The following is a 12930-nucleotide window of genomic DNA, read 5'->3' as shown; positions in this document are numbered from 1 at the left end:
TTCATCGACCTCAAAGCAGTGCGAGTGAATAAAGGACACAAGGAACACACTCGGCGCCCCTCACACTCGGCGCGCCCCTCACACTCGAGGACACGGTGCTGTTACGGTGCCTGTCCACACCTGTGGCCCGTACCTTTCATCTTGCCGTCATTGCAGGCCTTTGCCAGGGGGTCCTCTACCTCGGCCTCGGCAGCCTCTTCTTCTGGGTCGTCATCCGTCTCCTCCACATCCTCTTCCTCCCGAGACACCGTCTCTTCCACATAGGTGCCCTCTGGAGGCGCTTCCCCATCTGCACTCTCGGATGGGGGCACTTCGGATTCGGTCACCTCCTTCGAAACAAAGATCCGTATCTTACAATCATGCAATTAAACAACCAGGCTATGTTTGACAATTCAAGATAGATGGACAGGGCACCAAAGCACAAACATCAGCGTTGAGTTAGAAATGGAACTTGTGTGCGCTCGAAGGACATTGAGCGAGGCGGGCAGCTTTTAGATCACAGCAGCTCTTGCTGCGCTCCTGCTAAGCACAAGCGGGCTGCTACTACTCTGAAGTTTGTAAACCTCTTCGCTAGACTCCATACTTAAGGCCAAACACATTTGGAGCCCTCCCATACCTCACCGACAACAGAACAATTTAAACTAACTACACACACACACACACGTGTAATTTGGGTCTATATTGCAAATGAGAAGTTATGGTGACATTTATAAACCAGAAAGTGGATTGACAATATTACACGTTACTTGTTATTACATTTTAATATTACATGATCTATTAAATGATTTTAGTACTCTTTAAAAAGACCGCATTCATCATTTTCCACAGAGGCGTCGAATGTATTGAAAAATGTGTGCATCTGTTGAGAGTAACGTGCACATATTTAAAATGTGTTTAAAGCAACAACGTGTATTATTAGAGGCAACAATTTAAACTAACGTACACTGTATATAAATTAGACACGGATTCTAAAACATGCTTTTCTTTTGTAGTACATTGACACAATAGAGTAGGTTGAACAAGAACTTTATAAAGAATGAAAATAAAGTGCAATATGGAAAGAGTGATGGGTTTGGCGGAGAGGATTCTTCATTTCGGACTGGGAAGGGTTCATTGGTAGATTGTTGCATCAAGGTTTGTCCGTCAAGACTGCGCTTTGTCAGGCGCGGTAATTAATGTTCTAACCGCAGTAGCATCATTGTGATAGAATTTTATTTTAAAACACACATGCACACTTAAAGTAACGTCATAGTTAGGTGAATTTCTCAGTAAGAACATTAACATTTTGAAGTAAAATAAAATGCAGAAATCCAGCAGCAGTAACTATACCCGGGGACGACCGTAAACACCAACCCCTCCGGGATCAATAATCTGACACTGCCTTCCAGACCACATCACAAGCAGTGCACATAGCACAGCCATATCCCAATAATGCCAGCAGGCCACAGAACCTCCAGAAATAGAGGAAAAACCTTCATAAAATACATTTCCAGTGAAGACAATTTACCTTGAAACTGCCATATGTAGCATCTCTCAGAAGAGACCGACATCTCAAGGAAGGCAGCCCGGCACAGACGCAAAAACAGCACAGCTTATCATTACAGCAACAATCGCCCTCAGGGGGGGAAAGGCAACAGAACCCCCAAAAAGGCGACCACAAAGGAAAAGTATGGCCATGAGCCCACAACAATGTTCTATAAAGAGCACATAACCGAGTCCAAGAAGGGCAAGACTGTATAGCCGAGTGATGCCCATACAGGCAGGGTACTCCGGTAACTATACACTAGTAACCAAATAGCCCACGCAAGCTATATAATAGCAAACAAATAGTCCAAGTAGGGCGAGAGGCATACCAAGAATGTATAAACTTTTGAGACTAAGCTCCTCATCGGAGTAAAATAAAAGAATACACGAACGTATTCATAGAGTAACAAGGAGAACTGAAAATAGCTATGCAGCCGGAAAGACAATCTGGATAGCAAAATAGGTAAATCCAGTTGGCAACTTTCCGCAATTAGGAAGAAGTAGTTCTTAATACTTTAACACCACAAAGTGCAACAATAGTAGAGGCAGGAATTAAGTCTTTTACCTAACCTAAAGATCCACGACTGTGGCTATATGAAAGCGAAAGACATTTAAAAATCATTCCAACAATAGAGAGATCAACAATGCTAAACATGAATAGATATTGACATGAAGTATCTTGGACCCAGCCCTACCGGCCTGTCTTCACCTCGAACCTCCTCCTTCAAAATCCCGGTGTGTCCTGCAGCCAGCAACCTCGGAAATCCCGAAGGACCTGCCTGCCTTCAACCCCAAAGACTTTGTCTCCTGTGAGCACCGGATTTGTTCATATGCAACTTCTGGCTCCGGCCGGACTTCGCGAATACGCCCCATTCTGCACCCACCGTCCACAACCTGAGCTCGAGTGGGCAAACACCACGAGGAGGTCACCCCGGCGATCCGGACCAGAGATCCGGCGACCCATGACCTGCCTCCAGCAGACACCTGCAGTCTAAGTCCAGAAGGCCTCCCCCCCCCCCCCCCAACCCCCCCCCCCCCAACCACGACCAGGAGCTGGTAAGAAGATCCGACCCAAAAAGGCACCCCTGCACCCGAAGCCCCACGGCCTTGGGTGCCCAAACCAAACGTGCCTAACCAACACCTAACTTTCCAACTTAACTCTCGAAGTGGTGGTCGCACCCAGAAGACCCTCGTCCCCACGCCTGTAGTGCCTTGGCAAATACGGAGGTTCCCCATTACAAACAGGGCGCACGTCGTCGAAACAGCACCCTGCACCTGGCAGCCCTAGTGCAGCTGAGGGTGCACCTTTGGTGCTACTTTGTTATCGCACTTGCCCTGAGCTAAAAGTCCAGAAGCTTTGCTCCCACAACCAAGTGGCCTGCTAGTCAGCAGCCACCAACCGGAGGCCCCCTATACCCCATTGGATAACATTAGGACTCTGCACCCGGCCGCCCTTGTGCCGCTGAGCGTGTAACAAGAGTGCATCCTTGACCCTGGGGGACCCCCGAGTCTACCCCCAGAACGTCAACTCCCACCACCAAATACTTACCTTAAAACCGATAACACTATTTTCCTCCATAGGATAACATTGACTGTTTTTCTTGGGAAAGTTTCAGTGTGGAGTTTAAAAACCTAAAGAAGTTCTTTAAAATTGCACTAACAAAAACGATTTTACTTACCTGTTTGCAGAAAATGTCCCATATGAGTGACTGGTGAGTTCTATTTTAAACAATAAGGCTTTGCAGCAAAACTGGTTAGGAAGAACATTAAAAATAGTTTAAGATCCTCGCTGAACCAGAGTTCAGAGGGGTTGATCTTAAGGCTGTTGGAGTTTTTTACTGGAGCTAGCTGTGTTAATGGTTCATCTAGCCATTGATGGTAGTTACAAGCAGCAGTATCTAAATCGGGGAATGGAAGACAGATATGGATAGGTGCATGCAGGCAGAGAGTGGTCTATGAAAGTAAAGGGTGTCCGCATAAATGGACCAAAGTCTGGGGAAAATGGAATGAGATCATAGGGATGTTGGGGGCACCTGTGCCTAGTATTGATCAGGGCGAATTTGCATTTAAGTGACAATAAGGAGGATCCGGTGTTGACGATGAAAATGTTCCCTCTATGGGAGGACTTGGTCTAATTTCTGCGCAAATGCAAAGTAATGCACAAGAAACTGATTAACAAAAACAATACAATCTTGTTTGAGACATCAAATGTGATTTATATTTACTCCGAAAACTTCATGACACTTTGACGCTTAGACTTCGTATACACGGTTTGTTGTCTTGCAAAGACTCCTGCGTTTTTCATTTCAGCCAATTCAAAAAGCTCAATCCAACTTGGCACCTCGGGGCAGGGACATTAAGGGGAGGACTGTACGTCATCTCACTAGAGAAAGGCATGTGTTTCTCTTTTTCTACATCTATTTATAAACTGGTAGTAATGTGCTGCACCCCCAGTAAACAGTTTAGTGCTTTCAAGTTCTTCAGATAAAAGAAGGCTGGCCCATTTATAGTCTTCAATGGCAACGCTGCTGGGGTTGAGAAGAGTGACATAGCAGGGCATTCGGAAAAAGGCCCTTTAGTAGACCCCAAAGTGGGGCTAATGATTGGGAAACGTTGGCCAGGGCAGAAGCAATAGAGTTAATTACTTTCTAATAGTCACCTGCCTGCTGGACCTCTACCCACAGAAGAGATGCGATGGGCACTTTAGCAAGTCAGCGAATGGTAGAGTCTGTAACTCGTCTGATCTGTGAGTCAAAACAAAACAGGATCTTCTTAGGGTGCGAGAATGTCTTGAAGGAACTACACTGAACTCTGAATAAGGGGGCTGGAATCTATCTGCATGTACAGAACATGTACATTAAAATATTGCGGTGCTACGCTGAATGAGTTGGCTTTCCCTGGGTTTAACCACTGACCAATAAAGGACTCATCTAGGATTTACACACTGTTTAATTACCAACACAATTACATAAAGAGAAAAGGGATCCCAGGACTTAGATATTGCAGCAATTCTTAGATGCACTTTTGCCAGAGTCTCTATTAGTACACCCATGCAAGAACATTATGATTCAACCAAGTTGAGATTGCAGGAGACATCTTGGTTGTTTAGGTGAAGACAAATTCCAACAAAAATAGAATCTTAACTAGGACAAGAACTACGCAAACAAATGATGGACGGAATGCTGAATAAATCATACATTCACCCCCAGTCAAACAATAGCTTTGAAAGAGCAGAACGGACCAAAGTGTAGCATCATGGCAAGCACTGGGTAAAATCCATTGTTCGTTTTCTCACCACGCCACCCCAGTTTAGACCCAGCCATATGCAAATCAGTCTTGACCCTATGCCTCATGGGAACAGTCCAGACCGAACTACCAAGCCAGGTCTTCCCTGAACCAGAAAAAAGCATGCTGGGACCGGTTTCGGGATATGTAACCCTTCCATCAGCCAGGCTAGCTTGAATCCACTGGCACAGTGAGCAAGGGACCTACGTCTGGGCATACCCATCTCACTTAGGGTGAAAAGTGCTGCGCAAACAAATGATGGACGGAATGCTGAATAAATCATACATTCACCCCCAGTCAAGAGGTCTGGGTTAAATTCATCATTCTTTTGCTCACCATGCCACACCAGTTTAGACCCAGCCATATGCAAATCAATCCTAGGATGCTTGTTTCCGGTCCAGGGAGGGCCTGGCCAGGCAGCTCGGGCTGGACTGTTCCCATTGGGTGCAGAGTCAAGACTGATTTGCATATGGCTGGGTCCAAACTGGAATGGCATGGTGAGCAAAAAAACAATGGATTTAGGCCCAGATCTCTGTACTGTGGTGAATGTATGACATTGTTCTGCATTCTGTCCATCAATTGTTCTTTTTGCATCGGGTAAGATGAAAGCACACAAAATAAACTGCTCGCAAGAAAGCAAGTTATGTTGTAAGAACTCGACTGCATAAACAGCAGATTGTTTCTTATCCAAAGAGAACTTGCTGAAGTAATCTTGCTGCTATACACAAGGCAAGCTCATAAATGGTTAAAATACAACCTTCACTCAGAGCCTTACACCCAAAAAGGAAATGGAAATACAGATGTAAACTACCCTCATGATGTTTACAGGACTCCCAGTCTGTGCTCTCCTCCTTTTCAAATGGTTCTGAATGTTTAGACCGCATGCATGGCAAACCATTTATAGCTGAAGGAAATCAGGCATCAAATATATATTTCAGATAAACGTCAAGGTTTGGAACAAGCCTCAACATCAGAAAAGGTGCGCAAGGCCTGAACATGGACGATGCTCCTGGGTCAGGTGGATTTCAATTCCAACACTATAAAGGATCAGCCTGCCCTTCAAGGAAGCCGTGTGAGATGACCTAGAGTTGATCTTTTTACTCCGGATGGGTTAAAGACACCACTTCAGTAACTGGTATCTTAACCTAATGACAAACCAGAATCCAGAGGAATGAGCTCTGTATGAGGCAAACACCTCTGATATTGATACAAGCAGAATGGATTGGACAAAACCATGCCCCAGCAAACGGACACTGAGCATGGATGTAAAAGGAAGCAGGTCTGTAAGGAAGGCAGAAGCAGGTTAGTCACATCTCTTGACATTGAACCGAGAAGAAACACGGAGCGGCTGTTCATATCACCAGACTGAGGAAGTCTCTTCGACTGGAGGTTCTCAAGCTTCCAGGTGCAACTAGTCAACATTCTGACTGACCCAGATTCATAGAAAGGCTCAAGTATGCTGGTCTTCGACGCTAAGGTTCATCTGCAAATGGAAAGGAGGCGGGACTAAACAGTTACGTTTGGACTTTTGTACTGCTTGGACAGGAGATGAGAGACCGTGAGGAGATAGCAAGTACCACCATCTACACTACCTAGCAGAGATAGAAGCGTTGATTTAATTCGCTTGCATCTCTTACAAACATAATAATGTGTAGAATCAGAAGGTAGCAGGTTTAAAGAAATATCAATCAAGTGAAACTTGACTAAAAAAAAAAAAGGACGACAACCACTGCAGATCAGTCCTGGTATTTGTTTATACTGCAGTACACATTGTCCCGAGTTTAATACTAATGAAGAATACAATATATAAAAAAAGCAAATTAAAACCTAGTTGTGCATTCCTACAGTGATGAATCTCGCCATCTGAAGACATGTAAAGAACATTTGGCAGGCAATCTCAATGCCTGTCAGATGGGGGTCATAAAGGCGCCTTACCAGGAAGTCCGTTTTATTGAAAAATATTCCACCCTCTTATATTAAGAGTCCACTAAGAGGATAGGAGTGCGAGGGGAGCGTTTTCTTCTCTAGGTGTCATCCTTGAAGTTTTTGCGTTCAAACCCGATTTCAGAGAAGGTTTTGCAATGCAAATGGAAGGTAAAGAAATCCCAAGATCTTCACCTAAACTGTTTTTTTCTTTTTCATTGAGTGCACTTTCCCACCATTTAATCAACGTGTTTCGTAATTACTGTTAATGTTAGAAAATCACATTCTTTCTTGCATGACATTTCCAAATGAAAATTAGCACCTGTCAAGCATGGGCAAAATATATAATTTACATGTAATAGCCTTTTTTTATTGCAGGCTTTTTCCGAGAAGCCAAGTATTTTTCCTCCTCCAGGTGAATTACAGCCATTCGATCTAATCGCCATTGGTTATACACACACTCGAATATATTATAGTTCTGGCACTTAAGACTGCTTGAGCATCTGTTTAAAAGTATTTCAGAAAGCAGTAGTGACTCATGCATCGTTAACCATGTATGCAAATGTTACAATACACGAGTGTGCACGCTTTATGGAGACATTTTTCGTACAATGTTCCTAATGGTGAATTAAGTTAAAAATGCATATGAAATGCAAGAACGGTAGCGAGTGGCCATGCAGCACTTTGCAGCTGCTTCCGACTTAAAAAAGCAATTTTTTAAAGTTACTCATCCTTCAGAAATAGAAGCGTGACAGGGAGCGGGAATTAAGAGCGCATAGGCAGGGAATAAAGAGGGAAAAAAAGGGTAGAGAGCAAGAAAAAACATGTGCTCACATGAACTGCTCATGAACTATGCCATGGAAGGACGACATTTTTAAAATCCTAGCTCTCAGAGCGCGAAATGCTGGCGGTGGGATAAAGAGGAGTAGGAAGGAAAGCCATTAAAGCAAGACAACAAGGCCATCCACTAAGGAGCAAGGGTCTAATGCAAAGCCCACTCCAAGTACAGGTGAAATTGAAACGAAAGGTCGATGACCTACAGACAGCTAAAGCCGTTTATTGCCGAGATCTAAAAAGCACAAGGGACAAAGGAGAAACCACTATTGTGGCACAAATGCAAGCACATCCTCTCTCTCTTGGTCCCACCACACCACCGGCTTGGGGAGTGAAATTGTGGAACAGAGGAGCTGATGAAAATCTCAAGGAGTCCGTGGATTAAGGGCATAGGTACAATTAAGGAATGTTCACCTTTTATTAAAGCTCTCTGCTCAAAGTGAGCAGATGCTGCACACAAGCACTTCATTTGTGCCCTTCTTTGCTTAAAGTAATTCACAGGTTGGTCCTGTAACAAATACCCAAATATAATCCAGGAGTGGATGGTAAAGGCAGGAAATCAAAACAGCCTAAGAATGGAGGGCACTACAGAGTTAGGATTTTCTTACTTGTAGATACATCTCTAAGCTAGTCCCTCTACTAAAAGCACACCACCATTGTAGAGTTAGCTGAGTGGACAGAAGATAGCAGTTTCAAGCAAAGTTTCAAACAATAGCTTCGAAAGAGCAGCAGAAGTGTGGCTCACTGGTTAGAGGAGGCAGAGGTCAGCCCAGGACCAGGGTTCAATTCCCGGCTCGGCAGTTTCTTGAGTCCTAAAATGTCCATGGACTCGACAATTCTCGCTCCGGTGCCCTCTCGATTCACGGGTTCACACTCTGCGACTCGGGGCAATTGCTTGCTTAATCTCCACAACGGCCCCTCGCGGCGGGATGCCTGGCTTTCACCTTGCGGATACCCTGCCGGGGTTATCTCACAGGGGAATACCAGGACGGGTTCCCTAAGCAAGCGCTTAGAAACCAGTGGTGATTTGCGCTATATAAATTCATTTACATTTACAATGTCTGAGTACTGTGCAAGAGGCAGGGAGGGCTCTTTCTTTGTGGGTGTGCTTCAGAAAACCGGCCCCAGTCTTGATATCAAAACGAGTACGTTTGTTAGAGTATGGATGGAGGTGTTTCCTCTGGATGGTTGTCTGTTGTATGCATATTTGGTTTCAGTGCAAGTGAGGATGGAGCACCACTGGTGTGTGAGATGGGTTTGTTATAGTGTGGGAGGAGGAGTGTGCGCGCTCTCGGTGGTTGTGTGTTGTACTGATATTTGGCGCGTGTGTGAGTGTGAAGACAGAGCACTTCTGTAAGGTTAGTAAGTTACCCACTTTATCACAAATAAAGGACTAAAACTTGATTTGAGCCTCCATCTTTTGCCGGTCTTGCATCCTCAAACGCACCTTTATTTGCAAACGAGTGGGTTTTCCCATGCAGAATTCTAAAAGCTGTAGAAAATGTGGAAATAAAGTCACGTATACAGCATAAAACAAGCATTGGAAATGCAATAGGTCTCGCACCATTAGAGTTAGTGCTTTTAGAATTGTTTATGGGTTTTTTTGTAAATGTTTAGCATTTTTGTTTCCTGTAGCCTATGCTAAAGAATTACAAATTAAAAAAGCCATAAACATTTCTAAAAGCTCTAACTGAAATGGTCTGAGACCTATTGCACTGTGTGAGGGTGAGGAGTTGAGGGTGAGGGTGAGGGTGGGTGAGGGTGAGGGTGAGGGTGGGTGAGGGTGAGTGAGGGTGAGGGGGTGAGTGAGGGTGAGTGAGGGTGAGGGGTTGAGGGTGAGTGAGAGTGAGGGTGAGTGAGGGTGAGGGTGAGTGAGGGTGAGTGAGGGTGAGGGTGAGTGAGGGTGAGGGTGAGTGAGGGTGAGGGTGAGGTGTTGAGGGTGAGTGAGGGGTTGAGGGTGAGTGAGAGTGAGGGTGAGTGAGGGTGAGTGAGGGTGAGGGTGAGGGTGAGTGAGGGTGAGGGTGAGTGAGGGTGAGGTGTTGAGGGTGAGTGAGGGTGAGGTGTTGAGGGTGAGTGAGGGTGAGGGTGAGTGAGGGGATGAGGGTGAGTGAGGGGTTGAGGGTGAGTGAGGGTGAGGGTGAGTGAGGGTTTGAGGCGTTGAGGGTGAGTGAGGGTGAGGTGTTGAGGGTGAGTGAGGATGAGTGAGAGTGAGGGTGAGTGAGGGGTTGAGGGTGAGGAGTTTAGGGTGAGTGAGGGGTTGAGGTTGAGTGAGGGTGAGGGTGAGTGAGGGTTGAGGGTGAGGGGTTGAGGGTGAGTGAGGGTGAGTGAGGTGTTGAGGTTGAGTGAGGGTGAGGGTGTGAGGGTGAGTGAGGGTGAGGGTGAGTGAGGGTGAGTGAGGGTGAGGGTGAGTGAGGGTGAGTGAGTGAGGGTGGTGAGAGTGAGGGTGAGGTGTTGAGGGTGAGTGAGGGTGAGGAGTTGAGGGTGAGTGAGGGTGAGGAGTTGAGGGTGAGTGAGGGTGAGGGTGAGTGAGGGGTTGAGGTTGAGTGAGGGTGAGGGTGAGTGAGGGGTTGAGGTTGAGTGAGGGTGAGTTAGGGTGATGTGTTGAGGGTGAGTGAGGGTGAGGGGTTGAGGGTGAGTGAGGATGAGTGAGGATGAGTGAGAGTGAGGGTGAGTGAGGGTGAGTGAGGGTGAGTGTGGGTGAGGGTGAGTGAGGCTGAGGGTGAGTGAGGGTGAGGGTGAGTGAGGGTGAGGGTGAGTGACGTTGAGGGTGAGTGAGGGTGAGGGGTTGAGGGTGAGTGAGGGTGAGGGTGAGTGAGTGTGAGGGGTTGAGGGTGAGTGAGGGTGAGTGAGGGTGAGTGAGGGTGAGTGAGGGTGAGTGAGGGTGAGTGAGGGTGAGGGGTTGAGGGTGAGGTGTTGAGGGTGAGGTGTTGAGGGTGAGTGGGGGTGAGGGTGAGTGAGGGGTTGAGGGTGGGTGAGGGTGAGTTAGGGTGAGGCGTTGAGGGTGAGTGAGGATGAGTGAGAGTGAGGGTGAGTGAGGTGTTGAGGGTGAGGAGTTTAGGGTGAGTGAGGGTGAGGGTGAGTGAGGTGTTGAGATTGAGTGAGGGTGAGGGTGAGTGAGGGTTGAGGGTGAGGGGTTGAGGGTGAGGGGTTGAGGGTGAGTGAGGGTGAGTGAGGTGTTGAGGTTGAGTGAGGGTGAGGGTGATTTAGGGTGAGGGGGTGAGGGGTTGAGGGTGAGTGAGGGTGAGGTGTTGAGGGTGAGTGAGGATGAGTGAGAGTGAGGGTGGTGAGGTGAGTGAGAGTGAGGGTGAGTGGGGGTTGAGGGTGAGGGGTTGAGGGTGAGTGAGGGTGAGGAGTTGAGAGTGAGTGAGGGTGAGGGTGAGTTAGGGTGAGGTTGAGTGAGGGTGAGTGAGGGTGAGGGGTTGACAGTGAGTGAGGGTGGGTGAGGGTGAGTGATGGTGAGGGTGAGGGGTTGAGGGTGGTGAGGGTGAGGGTGAGTGAGGGTGAGTGAGGGTGAGGTGTTGAGGGTGAGTGAGGGTGAGTGAGGGTGAGGAGTTGAGGGTGAGTGAGGGTGAGGAGTTGAGGGTGAGTGAGGGTGAGGAGTTGAGGGTGAGTGAGGGGTTGAGGTTGAGTGAGGGTGAGGGTGAGTTAGGGTGAGGTGTTGAGGGTGAGTGAGGGTGAGGGTGAGGGGTTGAGGGTGAGTGAGGTGAGTGAGAGTGAGGGTGAGTGAGGGTGAGTGGTTGAGGGTGAGTGAGGGTGAGTGAGGGTGAGTGTGGGTGAGGGTGAGTGTGGGTGAGGGTGAGTGTGGGTGAGTGAGGGTGAGTGGTTGAGGGTGAGTGAGGGTGAGTGGTTGAGGGTGAGTGTGGGTGAGGGTGAGTGAGGGGGAGGCTGGGGTGAGTGAGGGTGAGTGAGAGTGAGGGTGAGTGAGGGTGAGGCTGAGGTGTTGAGGGTGAGTGAGGGTGAGTGAGGGTGAGGGTGAGTGAGGGGGAGGGTGAGTGAGGGGGAGGGGGAGTAGTTGAGGCTGAGTGAGGGTGAGTGAGAGTGAGGGTGAGTGAGGGGTTGAGGGTGAAGGGTTGAGGGTGAGGGGTTGAGGGTGAGTGAGGGTGAGGGGTTGAGGGTGAGTGAGGGTGAGTGTGGGTGAGGGTGAGTGAGGGTGAGGGTGTGTGAGGGTGTGTGAGTGTGTGAGGGTGTGTGAGTGTGTGTGAGTGTGAGGGGGTGTGAGTGTGTGTGAGGGTGAGTGTGAGTAAGTGGGTGTGAGGCTGAAGGTGTGTGATGGTGTGTGAGGGAGATGTTGTGTCAGGGTGATTGTGTGTGTGTGTGAAGGAGTGTGATATTTTTGGTGTGTGAGGGTGATGTTATGAGTGTGTGTATGTTAATATTAATTATTTAATATGTGTTGTGTAAAAAAAAGTGATAGATCTTCCCTTTGTAATTGTCCTCCCTTATGTGTATATTTGTATGTAATCGAACTGTGTATGTTTTTTACTTACTGTGTGGTGTTATGTGTGTTTTAGGTGTTTGATGAGACCTGTAATTAATTTTTTTTTTTTTTAAATGGCCGACGCAATGCGTCACCTTGACGTCCCATAGGTTAGCGTTCTAGTTTTTTTTTGTATTGTGAGTGTTTACGTTTTTTTGACGTTTTTTTCTAGCCAATCGGAGCGCGACGTTTTTGACGTAGCGTTCCGATTTGCTTCCGTCAACGGTGGAATTCCCCAGAGATCGAGAATGTTGGTGCGCGGAAGGCGTGTTCTTGTTCCTGTGCTGTTGCTGCGTCGTTTGACAGGTAAGAATGTATTCCAAAGTGTTTCTTTATGTAATGTAATGTAGTATCTATACTATCTTTAAGTGAACAACTGAATAGGAGTGTGCTTTTATAAGTTGACAATTTTTATTTTCCCGATCGTAATATTTGTAAATGTTTGTAATGTAATGTAAATTAAAGTCTTGTTTTTAATTGTTGATATGTAATGCATATGTTTTCTAAAACTGTAATGTAATGTATTTTTTGCTCGTGTTTGTTATTTGACGTAGAAGAGCTGTTATGTGAACTTTGAAGTGCTATTTATTTTATAATCTATTTATGTATGTTGTGTTTGCAATGTTTTTTTGCTGTGATGCTGAAGTAGGCAGATTATATGTTATTGATGTACTCGATGTATTAAAGGAAACTTTGTGTATTTGCTGAATTTATTATCCCTAGCAATGTATTAAGAGGATGTACAGTGATGTAATGTGTGTTTTTTTTGCGTTTTGTGAAAGAATTGTTTTATTTCCGAATCCCTGTTTGCATATTTGTGTATTCATAGCTGCACCCTCCTTGCGTTGCTTTAAGTTTGCATTTTGGACTAGCTGCAAGTGTGTAAT

At 46.5% G+C, this 12930-nt stretch overlaps 1 protein-coding gene across 2 annotated transcripts in view; it reads right to left on the bottom strand.

Annotated features, from left to right (window-relative positions):
* The window catches only part of LOC147665098 (splicing factor, suppressor of white-apricot homolog), a 530497-nt gene that overhangs the window by 283784 nt on the left and 233783 nt on the right, over positions 1–12930 (bottom strand). For both annotated transcript variants that reach the window (XM_086949761.1, XM_086949762.1), the window contains exon 7: positions 134–329. In XM_086949761.1, coding sequence (XP_086805887.1) covers positions 134–329 — 196 coding nt within the window. The remainder of the gene's footprint in view (positions 1–133; positions 330–12930) is intronic.

This window comes from Lissotriton vulgaris, unplaced genomic scaffold (assembly GCF_964263255.1).
Source record: "Lissotriton vulgaris unplaced genomic scaffold, aLisVul1.2 SCAFFOLD_1287, whole genome shotgun sequence".
Taxonomy (NCBI): Eukaryota; Metazoa; Chordata; class Amphibia; order Caudata; family Salamandridae; genus Lissotriton; species Lissotriton vulgaris.
Note: the sequence above shows the minus strand (reverse complement) of the source record. Positions and strands in the feature narration are given on the sequence as shown.